Below are 22,498 nucleotides of genomic sequence, written 5' to 3'. Positions count from 1 at the left end.
AGAGGGAATCTAGTGTCAAGACACTCTTTCGTCTACTTCCCACCGAATTATGGTTAAACTGCATTATGGAGTTGCGGAATTCAACGTCTCAATCCATCTACAGGATAAATAAAATATTTTTTTAGCTTCACGCACATACCACGGCAGGCAGAGGTAACCTGGGAACCCAGTGTTTAGGCACTCCATTCCCATTGGGAAACCTCCGTTGTCTACTTTCCTTGGATATTTGAAGGTATCGTCTCGTTACCAGAGTGAGGACATGAAAATATAATAATTACTTTTCACCAAATCCATAACAGTTGCGTTTCTAGTTAGTCTCCGCTAGTGCACCACAACGATGGCCGTTCAATCAACTAGCAATGTCTTGAAAATAATACCCTCTGCCCTTTGCCTATCTTTCTATTTGCAGGAAACTGAGTGAAGCTAAAAAAATATCATGTTCCTAATAGGTACCTCAAATTCAATAAAGCATTTATCCAAAAACCTTGATAAAACAATTTTTAATTGACATAAAATTCAAAATAAATAATTGCTAAGAGTTTAACGACTTGTCTTTATCATACATACATTATGCATTTGGTTCAGGTAAATTAGAGAAACAGGTTTCAAAGTAATTTATTATACCATCGATATCCACGAAACGTGTTACTTCAACGCTCCGAGCTATTATGTCTACAGAATAAATATTAGCATTGTAAATCATTTTTCAGCTAGCCATGGCGCACAAGCGTTTGACAGCGCGACAGGTCGTGGGTTCGATTCCCACTCGAGAAAATTAAATCAATGAAATTTATTAATTTCATTCGCTTGCTCTGGTAACAAGGTTTGCCTTGTTTCCAGAAGCAGCGAGGCGCAGCGTTAAGAATTCGGCGGAAAATGTGTAAACACTGGGTTCCCAGGTTCCCTCTACCCATGTGCGGCACACAGTGTGAAAGCAAACAAACATATTTAGATAAAAATAATGTACAGACAGATATAGTCGTAAGTTTTTACTTGGTATTATAATTCCGAAATTTCTACACCAAATACGTATAAATTGATATTTATGCAATTTTCACGTTTCATACCGCGTGTAGGTAGAGACCTTTCAAGTCTTAACATTTCTTCTATGAGGGAAAAGTGTGAAGTTGGAATAATTATTTTATATACTGTAAACAATAAATATAACACATAAAAAGCAGTTCAATTGACTGTAACTTCAAATATATTATTTAAACTGTATTTTCTAAAATATAAGGTTTGAGAAACTCTTTTAAGAAACGCCGCACTGTTGGTTTTATTCTGTTCAAATCCAAATCACTACTTTAACAAATGTTTTTACTGCTAGGCTTTTTTTAATTGTAGGAATGCAAATACGCGAAAATAATAAAAAAACGGAGAAAGGAAAGTATTGTATACCGCTATAATGACTCCTAAACCACCCAGTTCGGAATTAACGTCTGGAGACCTCTTGACAAATGAACGTGAAGTACATAATAACAGAAAGGGGTACCTTTTACCATTTATAGTACCTGAATAACTCGAAAATATGGTACAAAATAAAAAACGTACCCCTATTTGTATACCTACATATAACACGAATCATTTAGCTTGCGGCGTTATGTTCAGCCACTCAACACGCAATACCTCGAGAATTCAGCAAAGAATGCAGAAAGGGAAGTATCTTAATGGGAATGGAATGTCTTAACAGTAGGTTCCCAAATTCTCTCTGCTTAGCCTGCTAAGAGAGGGATATAGCGTGAAGCTATAAAAAAATTGTACATATAATGGCTACAAAATGACAACAGAAAAAACTAGTAACTATGAAATCATACAGATATATAATTGCTGTAGTCATAAATTATGTTGCAGGTAATAATATAGCATGAACGTGATACCACACTGTCATGTTAAACATATACATATATGTGAATTGATAGCTTCTAGCGTTGTATGGCATCAGGTAAAACGACCATAGATTATTGTTCTAAGTAAATTATTAATCTAAAATAGAGGATTTGGGTACCTCGAATTGTAAATTATTGATTATTTTGAAAATATTTAATAGTTTTTGAGATAACTATTGAATCAACACATATATTTTAAGAAAATTGTTGATCTAAAATATAAAAATCATTTACCCTAAACGGCAAATCATTGATAATTTTCAATATATTTCTTAATTTTTTTAAAGAACAATAACCTTGATATAGTAAAAATAAGGCATTACATACTTCAAACGTGTAAGGCAGACAGTTCGTACGTTTTTAAGTCTTCCGCGGAAACCGAACCGAAGCGTGGTTCTGGGAAACGGCCGTCAATTACAAAGCCTATGTTTATTCGACCCCATATTATACAAATTTACATTAAATTTCTAAGAATTTCCTATACAAGAATGTTGGGTACATTCTAACCGGTCTATTTATGCAGAATTTGTTAGTATGGATATCATGGAAAAGCGGTATTTAATTTAACGCGTTTAACTAAAACTGCCCACTACATTGGGTCCCAATTTTAAAAACTTTTTGTTTATTTACATTTCATAATGCTTCTTCTCTATTAATAAATACTAATATTATAAAGCTTTAGAATTTGTTTGATTCAGCGCACTAACCTCAGAAATTACTGATTAGAATTGAAAAAGCAATAGGATGTATACATCACGTTAATCGTTTCGATATATCCCACTGTACCTGCGATCAGTTATTTAGATCGTCTTACTTAATTCTAAGTTAAGTAAGACGATTTAAATAAATGATGAATTAAAACGGAGACAAAGCCGCATGTATAGGACAAGAGAACCTAGTGTTGAGACACTACTTTCTCTGGTTGCCGCCCATTTATACTTGCTTTGGTACCAAGACCAAGAAAACGGAAATAATTGAAATATATTCATTGATTCACGAGTAGGATTGGAACTCATGTCACCGTATACTTCTTGTTAATAGAAAAAAAATACAATAATCTAAAATTTCTGCTTCTTTATAAATAAAAAATCTAGACAGAAAAATATAGAATACCTATTAGTTCCTACTATAATTTGTAAATAGACACCAATTTCATTAATTAATGAACATTTTGTCATGTCTTATGGACAGGGCCGTTGTAATTAATGTCATCCAATTCCCTAATGAAACCATTTCGAGACATAAATTAGTCGTTAATCGATACCAGTCGTAAAATAAATATCGATTGATTTTTGTTATCTGTATTTTATTTAATATTTTATAGATTACGACGGTTTTATATATCTATTACTATTATAAATCTTTTTATATATTACCTGTTTTAAGATAAATGAGCTATATAATTATACATTAAAGCAGTATCTTTTTTATGGACGTATAGCATAGGCCTATAATACTGTTGGTACCTGCTTCGAATCCGAAGATACGTTTATATATATTAAAAAATATATATAATTTAAAATAATATAAAAAAACATCCCTTATGTGAGCGTCAATAAAAGCCTTAATAAACCATTTATGTATACGGATATAAATAAGTTACCAGGACGGATGACAATATTTCCGATAAAAAAGCAATTTAACTTTTATGCAAATTCAACTGCATGGCGCAGTGCGGATATGGTGTAGGGTTGCCAGGACTTGTGCAAGGTCGAACAACACTCTAAAACTGACTTAGCAATAAATATAAGTGGAACAGCTTGTATTTACTTCACATTGTAACCGTATAAAGCTTGGTAGGAAGAGGAAATATAGTGTAAATACACTCCGTTCCCCACGCACTGGCAAATTTTCGCGACATTGCGTGTTGAGTGGCAAAACTCAACGCCGCGTTTGCTCTTGATTTTAGAGCAAGCAAATAAAAAATAATACATTCCCCAGAGTGGCAATCGAAGCGCGTTAACAATTAAATGCAGTAGGTACAACCACCCCTTTTCTTTACGATGTAAAATATCGATTATACAAATTAATACATAACATAATCCTAACAAAATAATATATTAGATAATTTTATTCGAATTAAAATTATTTTAGTAGCATATCGAAGCACTGAAATGAATTTGAAGAAATTTTATTAAAAATAAATAAATATAACAACCCTATAGCAGGAACAGATTATGAACTCATAATCATTCACGTGTGCTATTTGTTTGAATACACAAATAGTTTGATAAAAAATATCTCTATTTGAAAACTTGTGAAAAAAGTTTTCAAATAACAATAAGGCTCATAACAAGGTAAGAGGGAAAAGCAATATTATTTTTATAGTAAAAAAAGGGTAAAGTTTATTTATTATACTAGATACCTATCTAACATAAACTATACTAAAAGTCAACAAAATATATACTATCTAATACCTACATAGTATTAGTTTTACTGCCATAATGTTGCAACAGTTATAACAAAAAAACAGCCAAATAAGCTTAATTGTCTGTATATTAAAACGGGAATTAATAATTATAAAAGCAAACAACTAAAAACGCGACAGGTTGTCGGTTCAATATTTACATTTATTCGCTGTGGTGTCGAGACAAACCGCGTCGTTGAGTTCCGCCACTCAACACGCAATGTCTCCAGAATTTAAGTCGGCATAAATAAATAACTATCCTTGGAATATCTTTATATTTTGCAATACATAATTAATGATAGGAATGTGAAGCATATACGGATGAGCCGCTACTTAGAACTAAAATCTAACATAAATCTTTCCTTAATGATTTTCTTAGAAACCGGTAAGATTATAACCGCGCTACCCTAGAATCGATAGTTAGTACCTGTTTAAAAAAAAACAAGCAAGCGTACAATTACGTGCAGTATTCTGAAAATAGATGTTGTAAATATTAAAACGTACCTGCGTTTTAATATTTCATAGAACCCAAAACATTCTGTGTTCTCTTTTTAACCGACTGCGGCGAAGTCCAAAAGGAGTATCATGTTTTTTGATTATGGCGTTTCTAGTTAAGTGCCAGTGCCAGTTAAGCACTTATCACTTCGCTGTTGACACGTTGTAGGAAGAAAACACGAAAGAAGTTAAATGTAGAATATGGTAAAAGATAAAAAAAAGTTCTTAACCACTCCACACAATTTTAAGCCATCAATTGGGGACAATCCGAGAAATAATTAGATCTTTAATATGAAAAAAGTACGCATTATTGACGTTATTGACATCGACGAGTAATTTTAATTAAAGGATCCGCAAGGGTTTAACCAATCTGATCAAAACAAATTGACCTGTAAGTCAGATTAGACGGTTGCTTTCATTTTAATTGAATATGCACTGGAAGTGACATAATTATTAATTTGATTAAAAAAGTTTTACTTTTTAAAATCTTAGACATAATGTAGAGTGGTCTTTTAGACATAATGCAGTGTGGAATTATCTTTACATCTATGGTTATGGGTTGAATCCCTACCCGGGAGGATTGTATTTGAATTAATTTCATTTTTACGGTTCGGTGGCGGCGTTGAGTTACGTCACTTAAACACTAGATCTGTGCCTATCTTGCGATATTCGGCAATTGTGGAAAACTAAGAAAATAAAAAAAATATCTAAATAACATTACATAACGTAAGATATTCTTTATATGTCAGGTATGGATTCCATCATGTGTTCGAATTCGAAGCTTCGCAACCGTGACGCATGACGCAACATGTGACTAATCAAACTAGATAAGAAACGCAATTACAATTACTTCATTTATATGAGATGACCCTATAAACATATATCTAGTGTGGTAATAAAAAAGAAAAGTTTTAGCGATTTATAGTAGCCATTATTTTTACGGCAATCATTCTGTAAAGCCAGGTCTATTAATAAAAGCTGCTTTAAAAATTTTAGTTATTTCATATATATGAGATGCACTCTTTGAAGCAAGCAAAGGTCATACAGTTATTATGACATAATATTGATAAAACTTAAATATAGAGGCCAATGTTGGTGAAATACAGGTGTGGGAATGTAAATGCCACAAATTTGGGTTTGATTCCCACTCAACGAAAATAAATATTTCATATTTTCATTTTCTCACTCTGATAGATACGTATAGCACAGTGTTAATTTTCCATGTAACACACAGTGCCTCTTGAATTGAAAGTAAGGAACAGGAGTGAATTAATGGGAATCAAGTGTCCTAACACTAAGCTCAGAATATCCCTCTACCTTTGTTGTAACTACATCTAAAGCCCTGTAGTAGTTTAATTATCAAATCTATTCAACATATCAAATATAAAAATTATGTACATTCTTATAGCCATTATAGGCTTTAACTTAAGTTCAGATTTCATGGATAATAATGACATTATTTTGTTTTAACTAACAATATACAATTAAAACTTAATCTATCAAAACTATTAAGGTTCATAATCAAAGCAATAATAAATATTTATCATAAGAATATTACCTTAATCACTGCATAACCACAGAAAACACAAAGAAAACTATAACTTTACTAGGTGTGTTTACATGATAAACAATGGTTCTTTCACTCATTCAAACATATTATAATATTCACTGCATGAGTCAATATGAAGTAACAATTTATCATTGTGTTATAACAAGCCCTAACTTGTAAACAAAGCTAAACAATACTCACCAATTGAAATTCTCTCCGCCTGTCATAGGCCTTCTTTATGGCTCTGTCTAACCACAAGGAATGGATATGTGGTGCATAATGCATGAACAATCGGCTATCTAGTGAAGCCGTACTGTTGAAGTGCATTGCCTGCTGGCCGATGTCGAGATTCCTCGGGTTTTCCCAAGGAATTGCGAGCTTATCCCTCGCGTCCACTAACACTTGTATGCCCTTCACAATGTTCTGGTATATCACATGCTGATACTCGCGCACTAGTTCCGGCTCGAACTTCACTTTGTGTATTATCCTCATCTGTTTCAGGAATGTTGATTTTCCGCTTTCACCCGCACCGAGTAGCAATAGCTTAACTTGTCGCCGTAGCGTTTGTTTATCTTTTTCAAGTATTTTGTCTATTTCCTTGCTCCTGTACCTCTGCTCTATTTCCTCTGGCGAGAGCTTGAGGCGCAACCAGCAAGTCAGAACCTCGGTACAACAGGTACATGACCACAGTTCGTTGGCCATTTTGCATGATTATCGACACTCACATAAGAAGCTAATACCAAACAAGCATACGGAATCACTATATTTAATATTTACGATACACTCATTTTGAATGGGACACTTAATATTAAACGATAATAGTAAAATAACTTTATATCCGTAATAAGACGTAAACACGCATTTACCCCTCCCAAACTCATTGAGAAAAATAAAATGAGATTTAGTGAAAAAGCGCACAGATACAGAACTAAATAAAAGTGTTACTATTTAAAAAAAAACTATACACAAGATACATTTTTCAAGATTCATTCTTTTGTTTTATAAAAGTTACATCAATTATATAATGTAAAAAGGTTTAAACTCTTGTGAAAACATTTATAAAATAAGAGTTTATTGACTATATAGAAAAGTATTTGTTCTTTTACTATTTTCATTGACATTTTGAAATGTATATTTTAATATATAATTTGATACCAGCATAATAAAAGATTTATTTCATGTTATTGTTGTCGAAGACTGTATGGACAATAATTTTATAAAAATTGATTTCCATTTGTTTTTTGGTTATTATTGTATAAGTATATTGTTTTAATTATATTGTATTTAATATTCTTTTTATCCATACTGAATAAATGAATTGTCATGCATATTGAAATATATTTTCAATTTAATCATTGTACATATTATTTAATAACTAGCGGACGCGCGCAGCTTCGCTTGCTTATTGCTTAGGGGTGAATTCTAATAAACTTTGAAACACGTGTTCAATAAAATATTTTTAAGAATCTCAATTTTAAATTTTATAAAAATCTTTATCTTTAAACTTTCAACCCCTTATTTACACCCCTAGGGGATGAAACTTTATGTGAACTTCCGTTCACATAAAGTTGAAATATTTTTTAGTACCGAATAATATAGAGACCGTACCATATTATACTGTCGTTATTGTTTAGTTCAGCAGGTTCTTTATTATAGTCTATGTAACAAAAATGCATTGCATGCCTTAAAGGCGTAATTAAAGTGAGGAACTAATGCGTTAATGTCAAAAACATATGACAACTATTATCACATCGTGTCAATAAGTTGCGCGCATATTAGTGCACGTGTTCTGTTTTTAACTATAAAATATATATAATTTATATAATATTTACTATTACCTAAGTCCAATATAAGTAATATAGAATATAAGTTTTCATTAAAGTAAAACGTACAAGACTTAAAGATGTAAGATATTAGTTGTGCAATGTCTAAAGAAGGTTATAGTGCCGAAAAGAAAGAAGGTGACAATAAAGTAGTATTGGAAAAGTTACAATCATATTTAAAAGATAAAAGAAGTATAGAATTATCAGAATCTAACATTGGCTACAGTAAGCCAAGCACCAGTTTCGAGCAAAATCCTCACTCAACAATCACTGACGACAACAGCAACGTTTTGAGAGAAGTATTGAATCACAAAAAAGCAGAGTTGCTTCGGCAGCCTGAAATAGTGGAGTTTCTTAAAACTCTGACATCAGATATTAAGAAGAGTATATCCCTAGAACAGAAATAATGGCTGTCAGTGCTCATAAAAGTGTGGCATCTTTGATGCGTAAAACTCTTGATCGCCAAGCGGCTATTACTCGAATGAAAATTAACTTTAAAAGAAAACAAATCGAGCAGATTTTGCTAACTTATGTAAAAGATGGTAATTCTGCATCATATAATGAATTGCTAGCAGTTTTGAAGGATTACCAGCTAAATGATGATAACTTTAGAATTTTATTAGAAGATTGTTTGACTTGTGTGGTGCTGCTAGGCAGAGAATTAAAGCCATTTGTAAATGATTTGTGTTCTATAGAGTGGGCAAGTAGAGATGAAGAATTAGTAGAAATTTATAGTAGATTTATTTTGAGTTTAGTTACAGCCCATACATACCACTGTCCAAGGATAATGTCTTCTTTAGTTAAATTGTTCAAAGGTATGTTATAGCTTTATTTTTATCAAATGTTATTTATACATATAGTTAAGGCTGTAATTAATCTGAAGTGAATACAAATGCAAGAATTGTGGGTTTGGTTCTCACTCAGGGGAATAAATTAATTTAAATTTCTCCATTCATGTAACAGAACACCTGAATATTGAGTTCTGCCACTGAACATGCAATGTCTCAAAAATTTGGGCGGAAAGTAGGGAAAAAATTGTCTTTACATTAGGTTTCCTCTGCTCACTTTTCCATATACTCCTGGGGTACATCCCTAATGATGGTATAAAAAAAACAAAATCACAACCTAAGCACATAAATATTCATATGTTGTTATTAAAATGAATCATTCATATTTACAATATTGTGCAACTAATACTTTCATGAAATATTTTAGCTTATAATTTTTAACGTGAGATTATATTTCAGAGGATGGTGAAAACTGGGAAGACAGCCCAAAACAAGATATGGTATCAAAATGGTCAAAGATCCACACATTGATAGCCCAAATTGTAGCTGTTATGCCAATGTAAGATTTTGTCTTAATACAACAACAATTGCAACACCAGGTTCTCAAGTTCCTCTCCCAGGGTAGACAGAGACTATGTATAGGATAGAGCATGAAGCTAAAAAAACCATATATTTATTATTGTATTCTTCCATATATTTTTTATATTTACAAAGTAGAAGTGATTATTACACCACATTATTCAACATCTTAAAACAATTATGTATATTGTGATAGATAAATAAGTATACATAGTTTATTTTTATCTTTTTGGCTTCTTTTATCAATAACTTGTTACACACATACTTTTTTCAGTTTCATGCTTTAGTTTGCAAAGCTCTTCACTTTCCAATTGTATTTCATTGTGCAATCAAATGTATTATTATCTAACTGAGCAATAAGAAAAAAATATATAATTAAGTTATTAATATTTTGTTTCAGGACTAGTGATCTCTTAGTACATACTGTAATTGAACAGTTCCCTTACTACAAGGCAGGTTGCTTTCCCAACAGAGCTTATATTCACAATTTAATATGGATGAGTAAATATATACCGTCTTTAAGGGAGCAAATTATGATTACCATTGTTAATAAGTAAGTGTAGTATATTATGCTAAAGCTTATACCAATATTTTTTTTGTAATGAACTCTTTGCCTAGAATGAGAAATTGAAATTGAATGAAACCCACAACCATTGTGCTTACAATCAGGTAATACTCCTCAGTGCCATGATAGCCTCAGTCTTATTATATAAAACATGTTTTATGAAATTTATTTTAGTACAATCTAATAACTTATTTGAAAATCATATTCATAATTACATAAACCTTTCCAATTTGTTCATTTAACTTAAATTTTACGTTTTTTTGATTTTTAGAATGGTAGATTTGGATACAAATATTGTTGATCGCAAAAAAAACAAACAAGAAACAATATTTGACATGGAGATTGATGAAAAAGATGAAATAAGTGAAACTCTCGACTATTGTATGTTAGAAATGCTAAAATGGCTTGAGGATGAAAGAGATCCTGTATTAAATATAATGTGCAATGTTTTTGAGAGAGTCATATTACCTACATATGGGACAAAGTAAGGAACTAAGTTATTTTTGTAGTATATATCTTATTTTATATTTCTATTGGTATTTATTATTTGATTCTAAAAATACAAATCTGTCATTAAAAATATTATCTTAAAATATTTATCTTTTTAAAATCTCTTATACAAATGTGTACATAAATACTAATATATCCCTCAATACTTTATTTGGATTAAATGGTTGAATTGAAATTACCACAATTGAAATAAAAGGCCAACAAGATCTATATAAAAGAAAACAATAACTGTCTTATTTAATTTTTGTATTATGTATATATTATCCTGCTACTTACCTGGTTACACCGGCATGCAATATAAACTTATAAATATATATTTTTATGAATATATTTTTTATATTCTTTAAAGGAGGAAAAGAGAACATAAAAAACGCTAATGCTAGATGCAAGAATTTATAGAGATTTTTTTTAACTTCACATATGCTTCTTAAAACACCCTGTTTTGGCAAACGCAAAGGAAACCTAGTGTGAATGACGGATCTCAATACTGTATTTTGCCTCGTTACCAGAGCGAAATAAAAATACTTGTGGAAATTGGACCCAAAACCATTGAAATTATGCTCAGACACTATGCTACGATGGCCCTGAGAACTTTTGAACAACATTGAGCTGCTATTGTATGCTAATTACTTTTCAGGCACATCCAATTTCTCTTATTATACACAATATCAATCAACCAGCAGTGTGCGGACCGTGTGTTCACAAACTTGTGGATAGTTGCCGCAGGTTTACACGGCCTAGGTCCTGGAGCACTAGCAACTCGACGGACAGCTGCTGGACATTTGGCAGGTAATATGCTTTGTTTTCTTTGTTGTGAGTTGTGAGAACTGAACAAATTGTTCCATTCCCCATTAAGGTTACTGGCGTTCCCCACTTATCCTGAATTCTTGAGTCATTACATGTTGAGTGGTAGAAATCAATACAGTTTGTCGCATTATAAACATTAAGAAAAGGAAAATATTAATTATTTCATTCCACAGAAAGGAAATCGCCATCATACAACCATCGAATTCACATTCACACGCTTGTGACCCTGCGCCACGACGACTTGTATCCTATAATAATAATATTTAATAATTCTTTAATCTGTATTTTTTTTATATTTTACAGGTCTTTTAGCCAGATGCGTTAGAGTGCCAAATTCAAGAGTGATACATTATTTAAAAACAATGGCGGAATGGTGTCACGCCTACATAACAGCGACACAAGAGTCCACTGTAGCCGATAACATGAAAGTGCATGGAGCGTTTCATGCCATATGCCACGCTATATTCTATTTAGTTGCCTTTAAGAATCATTATTTGTTTATGAGTAAAGAGAGTGAGTATATGCTTTAATTTGATAAACCTTTTGGGTTTTTCATTTTGTAGAACTTTTTGTTTTGTTTATATTGGATTTTTTTTCTTTTTTGTTGCTATTAAAATTAAGGCTGGAATTTCGTTTACGCAAATTAAAAAAAAACATGGCATCGGCCACGCCATGTTTGTTAGATGGGCAGAATTGATAAATATTTTATATAAGATGGAAGTCCTCTATTTTTTATTTGATATAGCAATATTACATATATTGAGGTGTCATAAATACTTTGATATTCTCTGCTTTTGCTTGAATGAGAGATCTTGTGCCACTATAGCCTTCTCTCTTTACTAATAATAATTAATCGGTTCCAGGTCTAAACTTCGTTGAGTCCCTTAACCTACCACGTCTCGTCACCTGCAACCTAAACCCGCTACGGACATGTCCGCCACAAGTGTCCAGAGCGTTCTCTTCAGTGACCCGCTCCCACCAAGTGGTTTACTGCCAGGCAATCATTGAGAAAAACACGAGGTTGACTTTGCAGAATACACAGCATAAGTTTGATGATTGGTTCCCTTATGATCCTTATGGGTTGCCTGTGTAAGTGGTTTTTTTTTATTTTCTTTTTTTTCTTTTGACGTAGATAAAGAAAATCTAATGTTATGATTATATTTAGTTGTAATCATCATAGTTTTTCTTGATTGACGTTTTTTAGGCGCTTTGATAGAGTAACCTGAGAAAATTTCAAGACACAATTCTCCACATTTAATATATTTCTAACATATTTAATCTGTGTTAAGTTGTTTCTTGTGATACAGTTATTCTTTATGTAATTATTAAATAAATTAAAAAGGTAATAAACAATTCAGTTAATAAATCTTTTATTGAGCATTTTTTTTGAAATTGCTAAATCAACTTAAACACTTAGATGATTTAGTGGAATAGAGCCTGTTTGCACAATCCACAACCATGTGGCTTCGATTTCCACTGAGGAGAGTGATGGTTTAAGTTATTGTTATTCCTTTGCTCTAGTAATGCTCTTCATATAAAATTAATAAAATTGCAATATTAAATAAAATTCTCAATTCTATTTTGCTACAGATCCGGTAAAATAATATGGCCTCTATGCATGGAATACAAGGACGTTTTCAAAGATGGTGACGACGAAACTCAATATACAAGTCTAAAACGCAAATTAGAAGCCGAAGACGACGATTATTTAATGCCGAGCCCTTCACAAAAGTTGGCTAGCTCATTATCTAATTGTATATCACCAGGATTCAAGACCAGTGAAAGTATTTTAATGATGTAATACACAATGTCTATATATTATACTGTGTGACTCAGTGGAATTTCTAGTGAAGAAGTTGTAGTGGATTCGATTTTGGAAGAGACAAATATCATTTTTTTTTATATTTATAGATTTTGGTTGTCAGTTTTGTGAGACAACATATTGTTTTTTGATTTTTGGAAGCAATGTATTAATGTATTATTTGTACAGTAGAAAATAGATTAACCAGATTAATTGTTATGTTTAAGCATTCAGATTAATAAACATGAAAAAATAATAGACTCACGTCATGAAACACAATATATACGTAAGTATATATATTTTTTATAATATTTTGTAATATTACAAATATTCCTCACATTAAACAATTGATATCTACATATACATATGTAATTGTACCCAGTTTGTAGTTTGGATAATACCGAATCTTTATAATTAAGGGCCGGATAATCGAGGCTCTGCTGTACTTACTTTGTTATAATTAATATTTATACAATGCAATTTTTTTATACATACTGTATAAAACTTCATTTCATTTGAATGAAAAACATTCAGAATCAATATGATTTAAATAATTTAAGAACTATGCATGTATATGACAACATGATGTTGTATTTTTTATTCAATTTATTTTAATAAGAGAATGCAGTTGTATGATAAGTTTATTTTTTTGTAGTTTCTTACAAATAACTAAACACGTGCCGTCGTGGCGCAGAGGCACAAGAGTATGACTGTAACGCGAAGGTTGTAGGTTAGATCCCCACTCGAGGTTATTTATTTACGTTTATATTTTCATTTCTTCGCTCTAGTGTCGAGGCAAACCGCGGCATTGAGTTCTGCCACTCAAAACGCAATGCCTCCAGAATTCGGCAGAAAGTGGGGAACAGAGTGTCTCAACACTACATTCCCTCTGCCTACCCAGCTGTCACACGTTTGATATAAATATTTTTCTTTTTTTAACATATTTAAAGATTTAACTATTTTTGTTTCAACCCAGTTATACAATTTATAAGAGTCCAGTGTTACTATCTTAAATGTTCAAAATATTTAATAATAACTATAAGTTAATACTTATGCATAAAACCTCCATTATAAGCATGTGATATTTAGTATAATATGCAAATGCTTCCTTTTGTCCGCCTTTTATTTTCTCCTATTTATTTGGATATTTATAATTTTGAAGTTTTTTGTAGTAACAAAAATGTATGATATATTAAAAAATGATCTGGTTCTTAAAAACAGTAGATTTTTATTTAGAACTCAGTGGAAAATTAAATTATTATATTTACATTTTATATTATAATTTTCCTTGATGGTTCTCAGCCAACAATGTTTATACCACAAAAACGTAAGATGAAATTTTTATACAGCAAGTTCATTTTAGTTGCTTATTTTTTTTTTCTGAAATAAGCAAATAATGCCTTAATTGGGAATAGAATAAATTCAAATTTGCTCTATAAAAATTAATTAAAATATTTTTTTTGCATTGCTATAAACTAATGGACAGGACAAAGGAAAGTGTAAAAAAGAGATTGATTTCTCAAATAAATTTATTTATTTTAAAAAAACTGTGATTTAATTTAAACTCCAACATCCTAGTTCTAAGAGAAAAGGCAAAATGAAGTGGTCAGTGAAAACTTGTTATGTTATGAAGAAAAGAATATAAAATTGAAAGCAGAGAGGCAACAAATTATGTCATGCATAATAAATATGGTCACACATAAATATGGCTTGACAAAAATAAAATTTATAGTGTATATGATAAATTTCCTGAAATAATGTATAACAATATAATAAACAAACCTAATTAATGAATAATTACTAAATAAATATTAATAGTTGCAGACTTGCAACTTCCACAAGTTTGACTTGTCAAAGGGAGGAAGGAGGTTGGAAGCTAAAAAAAAGAATTTTATGACTTTTAGGATGTCCCTTTAAAAATTTCAAAGGGTCCTCTTAAACCTAACTTAATACTTAAGTCACAAGTCTAAGTACTGCACTGAGTTCTTTTCCCTGCAAATCGATATTTACTACACTTAAAAAAAATACACAATCTTCACTGACTTCTTCATATAAGGAGCAAATGGCAAAATTTATCTAATGAACACCAAGGGCATTGTAAAATTCTAAGCATCAATAAATATTATAATAAACATTTTATTTTTATAATTAAAATACTGTTAATAAATCTCACTTGAACAAGCCATATTCGCTGTTTACATTTACAGTTTGAATATTTCCTACCAAAACATTCTTAATATTAACTTGTGTTAACTTTTGTTTACTATCATCAATATTTTATTATTTAAATAAATAATTTGCTATTTAAATAAGCATTTATATTAAAAATATTTATTTATTTTTTAGTAAGAAACACTTAAATTTAATTTAAAAAAACTACATTTACACATCAGATTCAAACATCCAGTATCCACCATTCAGTATAATAAAATAAAGATCATCACAAAATATATTGGGTATATAGCATTAAAACATTGAACTTGGTAATTACAAAATAACTTATTTTAATATTTAGTATATTATTATTAGAATTTATTGACCACAGACAGACATTTTATGACTAACATATGAAAATGCCTTGAAAACCATGAACTGTAACTCTCGTTTGCGGGTTATGGAATATAGTCTTCCTTCATAAATGGACATAGACAACACAAGGAATTTTTCCATTCAAGCCAATAAATAATTTCTGAGATTAATGCATTCAACCAAATAATTTTTTCAGGTTAAAATATTAATATCAATTAAAATGGCTGCCATAGAAGCTACTTACAATAACAATCCAACATCTATTAAAAATGAACTACAAGATTAAAGCTTACATTCTAATTATTGAAATCTCACATTAAATATAAAGCATTTGAAACTTGCATCACATAATTGTTAATATTAAATTTAAGTTATATTATATTCGAGAATTCTCCACAAGCACTTCTTATTAATTAAAAAAAATATTATCTCTGTTAAATAATATGGTCGACGACATATTATATTAATAAAATAGTATAAAATTAATAAGTTAAAATAACTAAGTTAAATGTAACAGTCTAACCGAACATGACTACTACAAAGTATATTAAATGTTGAGTTTCCGAAAATGTATAATACTAAATATAGATTAGTCAGGTTAAAAAAAATTTTAACATTTCATTTTTCGTGGCAAGATTAAGTATAAATTAAAAATTCATTCCACTTAAAAATTTTCTTGTCATGTATATATATTTGTCTTTCAGCTTCTCACTGTAGACAATATTCTTCCCTTTGCATTCAAATAGAAAATGAAATAGCCACAACAATGGCCTAAAATAAATTTAATAAAACTTCTTATGACAAATCGCTAAATAAAAAAATATATTACAATAATTCAATTGAAAAAAATATCAAAAACAAATGAGTAAAACACTTATATCAAACAACTAATAAACGTAACCTAACAAAAATTCACAACAACCACATTATTTAACAGAGAATAACTAAAAAAGGAAAACAAAAAATTATCTTTTCTTATGATAGGGATGCCGTCTCTTAAATGAAGTTATTGTTTTATTTGGTACATTCTGTTTAGTTTGATATTGAGCTATAATGGGTGTTTCGTGTGCTGCAAGTTTATTGATGACAAAGTCGTCGCCTGCTTTCATGTTTTCCATCATTTTTAACTTAGCTTCTATAGATTGGATGGCTGTCTTTTTACTCAATTTTAATTCTGGTTTAACTCCAGTTAAAGCGGCTATACCCAGTTCAGGCTTTGGTTTGTCTTGCTCCTCCTTAAAATAAGAATATAATTGAAATTAAACATTTGGACAATTTTTAGTCAGTGGGACTGCTGTCTAATTGTTGTAAGCTTAATCCTCACTCAGAAAAAATATTTATCTAAAATTACATTTGGTAGAATGATAAAGATCAAGATAGACAGAAGGAACTTAGGAACTTAATGTTACGATAGTCTGTTCCGTATTGTCCACCAAATTCTTGAGGCATTGCACTTCGAGTAGCCAAACTCAATGCCAGGCTTTGTCATGTTTCCTTCCGATAACAATATACTTCATTATACTATAATAAACTTTTAATATTAAAAAATAGTACTTACAGAAGTATTTTTGGCAAATTTCACAGAAATCCTCTTAGATCCCAAAAGCTGTCCATTCAATGAATTCATTGCATTTACAGCATCTTGCTTCAACCTGTAGGTAACAAAGGCAAAGCCTCTAGGCTGGCCAGCATTGGGCCCACTGCGGTGGAAGAGCATATCCAACTTCTCAATGTTGCCATACACACGGACCATTTTCAATAGTTGATACCGGTAATAAAGAAAGGTATAGTTTAATCAGTTATTCATTTTTTGTGACAGCGACCCTATTAAATGCGCTTGCACTATATTAATCTATTATAATTGTCCTGTATAATTATCTTTGTGCAATAAAGTATTTTTGATTTGATTTAATAAGAGAATTCCCACACATTGCTTAATTTTAGAGATCTTGCAGGTTGAGCGGTGGTATTCAATGTCACCCTTTATCTTGTTAGCAGAACAAGGAAATAAAAAAGCACAGCCCTAGTGTCTACAGCCAAGCATTGTGCCACTGCAATACAACAAACCATGTTTTCTCACTGGTAGTACAGGAACACTCAGCTTGAGTTTTGCCATGCAACATGTCATGCATGAAAAATTCAGAAGAAAGTGGGGAACAGAAATGTCTTAATGGCAATGGAGTGTCTTAACACTAGGTTCCCATGCTACACTCTATGCTAAAGTGTAATCATATGCTTATCCTATCCTAGTAAAGGTATTTTTTTTATATTTCAGGATTAATTTTTTGTTAATAAAATATCTGGGGTGGGCATGGTCCATCTGGCTCCCTCTGTGCTTACGCCCATGAATACATAGTGAATATTTTCATTAGAAAATTAGCAGACGCCAATGATACGATTTATCTATTCTCTCTCTAGATTTATCTATCATCTCTTCAAGTAGATCATTATACTTATATAATTCAGTAAAACTTAAAGTTATAAATGATTAATATAATTATAAAATAACATACTCATTAACTCTAAGGTCCAAGTTGCCTATCCAAAGTCTTCTATCATTCGTCTCACTAGACTGTACAGGTTCTAAATGCAAGGGTACCTATAACATCATACAAAGAGTTAACATCAATAAATCAAACTGTAACATGCGTAGAGTATAACAATTAAACCCTATTTATAATCTTACCGTGCCGTCTTCCATAGTTTTTCTTTTATATATAAAAGAGGAATCGAGAAAAATCTATACAACTCTATCGATCACAATAAACAGTCGAACACACAAGAAAATAACTTTTACTAGAACTAATACTACTTTATCTTTTTAAATATTGATTCGTGGGCCGTGTGTGCTAAAATTAATCGATTGTTGTTGGAAAGTTTAAAACACTTTTAAAAAAATCACATCAATTCGTCGTTTTTGACTAGAAAAAGAAAATGTCAATTTGATATTCACATTAACAAATTAACAATTTTACAAACAGTGTTAACAGATTATTATTAATTGACTAATAATAGTTTTCAGTTACCATGTAAAAAAAACCCTTACGATTAATTTTATTTCCGAACGGTATTTATAAATAACTGAAACAAGGTAAAACGCTAGCATAAGATTTTTTTTAATTCAATAATTAAGCTGAATATGAACTAGGTACAGTATCGTATTCATTGACATTGCTTGGAATCTTGAAAAATTAAACGTGCTATTTGAATATACAAAAAATATTTTTAAGTTACTATTTCAACATGTAATAAAAATTGACGATGATATTAAAAGCGGCAAATGTTATATACCGTACGATATAGTATATACTATGTGCTATACATATTACCTGTGCATAGCTGTCATTGTCAATGTGAAATTGTTGTATTTGTGATTTTGTGTTTTGTAAATTTGTCATGCATTTGTCTTTTCCAATAAGATGAAAAATTATGAAATAATTTATATTTTTTATATTAAACATTAAATAATTAAAGTGGCACATAAAACATTAGATTTTAATTATTAATATGACAGTGGTTCAAGCAATGAATAAGATAAACAAGAGAATTCCAGGTATATTGCCGCCACCTCCTAAAAATGAATTTGATGGCAAAATCGAAAATCTATCATCAAAATCTTTACCCGAACTACTAGATCTCCGAGATAGACAACTAAAACTTTTAAATAATAAAGCTTTTATATCTAAACTTGCGGACAAGGGGGAAAAAATTCGTACCTTGTACAATAAAATTGAAAGTGAAATTAAATCTAAGGAAGAGGAAGAACAAACATGCCGTTTATTCAGTGATTTGAAAATTAATAATGTCGATAAAGATTCAGTAGCAAATGTTGAGTGGGAAGGTAAAATAAAAAAGAATGAAAATGTTTATTTGGATTCAGATGATGATAGTGAACCAGAAGATGTCTTACATATATTGAGTCAAAGTACTGCACAAGAAAAAACAATAAAAGTATTACAACCTGAAAAGCCTTTAATTTCAGTTGAAGATTTATTAAATATAGATGAAATTCCTCATGTCAAGAAACTGGTTGAAAAAACAGAGGCAAATGTAAAACCAAAGACAACAGGTCAGTTTAAGCCATACAAAACAACTGTATCTGATGTGCATAATCCTGAAAAAGAAATATTGAGAAAAAGGAATAAGCATTGGGAGGTAACAGCAGCAACACCACCACCTATTGTCCATGGTCCAGTTAAAACTTTAAACTTAGAAGAATCTTTAAAACTTCAACAGGAATATAATCTGCATTTAAAGGAAGTGGAAGCACAACATGCTGCGGAAAAGTTATTAGCTAGAACAGGGATGAAGATGGCAGAACTCCCTGAAGACACAAGTAAATTTGGATCATATAGAAAGGAGGGTAGTGATCACAGTGATGAATCTGATCCAGAGGGTAGTGATAAAGAAGTGTTAGATGAGGAACCTGAAAGAGGTGGTGTTGTGTTTACAGTAATGAAATAAATATTTGCTGTGTTTGTACTTTTTAGATTATTAAAAGTGAAAATAAATTTATAAAAAGAAAAATTTAAATTTGTTAATTGTAACTGCTTGCAAATAAATCAGTTATAGTATTGTAATATGATGTTTAATATAAACCCTTAAGGAAAAAGATGACAATATTTTAATGTTTCTCTAAACCATTTATTTATATACTATGAATTACCTCAGTCTCATAAAATATTTTAAAGGAAAACCAGCAATGAATATATTTAATTCTATTAATCAACCTCATAAAATAAACTTCTAAGACATTTTGGGGAGTTTAACCATAGTACTACATAAACATAATATAAGATAATTAGTTGTCGCCCCATACTTTGCATCAACTTTAAAATGTAAAATGAAGTCTGTTTTATTTCAGTGTCCATAGGAATTTCGAGGAATTCTTTTTTAGTACTCCCTTACACTCCCGAACCTACTTACATGCGAAATTTCAATTTTCGGAGTACAGGAGTTTTACAATAATGGAAAAGTTTCATATATACAAATGGTATTGGTACTTTATGTTTAAATGGTCTCATAACAGTCCTAAACAGCTGACCACTATAAAATTACTTTCAATGGAAAATTTGTCGCGCATGCCTAAAAACGACCTCAACAAAGCGCACGCGCCTTTTCTTAAGCAAATGAATATTGAATACAGCATAACAGTTAACTCATTGAAAACAATATAAACCCTGATGTGACTTTATTCTGCCTACGTTCATTTACTTAATTTTTAATTTAAATATAACAAATTTGAAAAGAAAACTGTGCCAAATTTAATTTATTATCTAAAATATCAAATAAAAAACTACTCCCACCAAATTTTATTAAATAGCGTTCGCTGACCGCTAAGCCTTCTGCATTTGCCTGAGTCGAGTGCCGGCTCGAGTCAGCGTCTGTCAAACATTAGCGGTGCAACGCGCGCGTAGTCTACACGTCAATCGCGAAGTGTTTTGTGGCAAATATTTCTTATTAATTGAGTGAAATGGCCCCCGTAACTAATTCTGTAGTTGGAATTGATGATGATCAACGTTTTGCTTTAATGAAGGTAAGAATTAAAATTATGATTTAAATGTTTTTGTGTTTTCACCTGAAAATCCGCGTGGAAAACTAATACATGTGAATTATTTCTAAATTATGATGAATCTGCGTTATTTACTTTGAGTGATGTCGTGTTTCTTATTCTAAATTTCATAGTTTCGAAAAAAATCTAAAACTTATTTTTATGAAATAAATATTGGACTTATTAGTGTTAAATTAAATATTATGAAAATATTTCATGGTATAAATTGATAACAAAGGAGTTTGGTTAAATTATTTAATATGTAATACTTCTCGCCTCGTATGTCTATAGTTATTTAAAAATATATAATTTCCTCTCAGAATATTATCATAAATATGCGTGCACTCAAAGTTTTTAGCACACGTGTAAACAAATGTTAGAACGAAAATTGGGGTCACTAGTATTAGCATTTATTAGACGTTTTTAATGGATCCATCATGCATTATTTAGATTTTAGAATTATGTATTTTAAAATTTGAATAGAATATTATGGTCTAGTTAATAAATTTAAGAAGTCTAGCTAGCTTATCTTAATAATAATTTAATTGTAAGTTGCTACTGAAACTGTAGAATAAAAAGAATCTACAGTTTATTTAAAACATTTGAGTAATTAAAAAATTATTCGATATAATTATGAATTCTAATAACTAAGCTATGTTGAAAAGCATTATCACATAAACAATTTCATAATTTTAATATTTTTATTACTTTTACTTAATAAACTAATATAAAATGTAAACATACAATTTATTGACTGGCAGTCGTTATAGTCTAAAACATTATATAAAAAAGATATTATTCCAATGAAAATAAATATATTCCTAACTTGTGACAAAATAGTGAAAATGATTATTTAAAAAAATCTATTCTGTCTCTATTATTTTTATTAATTAAAGTGCGGCTTTCCGTCTAGTGGTCTTAATTTTGTCAATTATAATTAAAATATACCTAATGAGGTTTTTAAATTTTGATAAATATGATTATGAAAATGTAAATTATACTATTTTCCGCCGAATTCTGGAGGCATAGCGTGTTGAGTGGCGTAATTCAACACCGCGCTTTGCCTCGATACCAGAAGGAGGAATTGAAAGTAATATTTCATTTCCTCAAGTGGAAATCGAACCCACAACCTGTCGCCTTCACACTCGCACGCTTGTACTCTCCTGCGCCACTACTGGTCTCTATTTCTATTTACATTTAAATATTTA

The 22,498-nt window shown here is 30.6% G+C and overlaps 6 protein-coding genes across 6 annotated transcripts in view; 4 read left to right on the top strand and 2 right to left on the bottom strand.

The window, feature by feature from the left end:
- Window positions 1-7,235, bottom strand: part of cta (Guanine nucleotide-binding protein subunit alpha cta) — a 29,211-nt gene extending 21,976 nt beyond the window's left edge. Inside the window, exon 1 of the mRNA XM_085204558.1 lies at window positions 6,539-7,235. Within this exon, the coding sequence (XP_085060684.1) occupies window positions 6,539-7,039 (501 nt within the window). The 5' untranslated portion in view covers window positions 7,040-7,235. The remainder of the gene's footprint in view (window positions 1-6,538) is intronic.
- An 813-nt stretch (window positions 7,236-8,048) lies between these two features.
- Window positions 8,049-8,567, top strand: LOC146527499 (uncharacterized). The gene has a single exon (XM_085204557.1). It carries the CDS (start codon window positions 8,262-8,264, stop codon window positions 8,565-8,567), a length of 306 nt encoding a protein of 101 aa, XP_085060683.1. The 5' UTR covers window positions 8,049-8,261.
- On the top strand, window positions 8,567-14,757 carry Tif-IA (RNA polymerase I-specific transcription initiation factor RRN3 homolog Tif-IA). The gene is made up of 8 exons (XM_085204540.1): window positions 8,567-8,975; window positions 9,408-9,507; window positions 9,928-10,080; window positions 10,364-10,576; window positions 11,240-11,391; window positions 11,713-11,922; window positions 12,273-12,498; window positions 13,000-14,757. Exons 1-8 carry the CDS (start codon window positions 8,567-8,569, stop codon window positions 13,208-13,210), a joined length of 1,674 nt encoding a protein of 557 aa, XP_085060666.1. The 3' UTR covers window positions 13,211-14,757.
- A 1,487-nt stretch (window positions 14,758-16,244) lies between these two features.
- LOC146527497 (putative RNA-binding protein 18) lies at window positions 16,245-18,723 on the bottom strand. Its single transcript, XM_085204553.1, has 4 exons — window positions 18,426-18,723; window positions 18,253-18,338; window positions 17,298-17,508; window positions 16,245-16,974 (listed from the first exon to the last, which is right to left on the bottom strand). The coding sequence occupies exons 1-4, from the start codon at window positions 18,438-18,440 to the stop codon at window positions 16,705-16,707; spliced, it is 582 nt and encodes a 193-aa protein (XP_085060679.1). The 5' UTR covers window positions 18,441-18,723; the 3' UTR covers window positions 16,245-16,704.
- Window positions 18,724-19,084: 361 nt separating this feature from the next.
- Polr2M (RNA polymerase II subunit M) lies at window positions 19,085-20,319 on the top strand. Its single transcript, XM_085204552.1, has one exon. The coding sequence runs from the start codon at window positions 19,247-19,249 to the stop codon at window positions 20,201-20,203; it is 957 nt and encodes a 318-aa protein (XP_085060678.1). The 5' UTR covers window positions 19,085-19,246; the 3' UTR covers window positions 20,204-20,319.
- A 194-nt stretch (window positions 20,320-20,513) lies between these two features.
- Window positions 20,514-22,498, top strand: part of LOC146527494 (SEC14-like protein 2) — a 31,365-nt gene continuing 29,380 nt past the window's right edge. The window contains exon 1 of the mRNA XM_085204550.1: window positions 20,514-21,275. Coding sequence (XP_085060676.1) covers window positions 21,213-21,275 — 63 coding nt within the window. The 5' untranslated portion in view covers window positions 20,514-21,212. The remainder of the gene's footprint in view (window positions 21,276-22,498) is intronic.

This window comes from Heliconius melpomene, chromosome 20 (genome assembly GCF_056956725.1).
Source record: "Heliconius melpomene rosina isolate 202511_hmr_F chromosome 20, ASM5695672v1, whole genome shotgun sequence".
Lineage (NCBI taxonomy): Eukaryota > Metazoa > Arthropoda > Insecta > Lepidoptera > Nymphalidae > Heliconius > Heliconius melpomene.
This window is presented reverse-complemented; position numbering and strand designations above follow the sequence as displayed.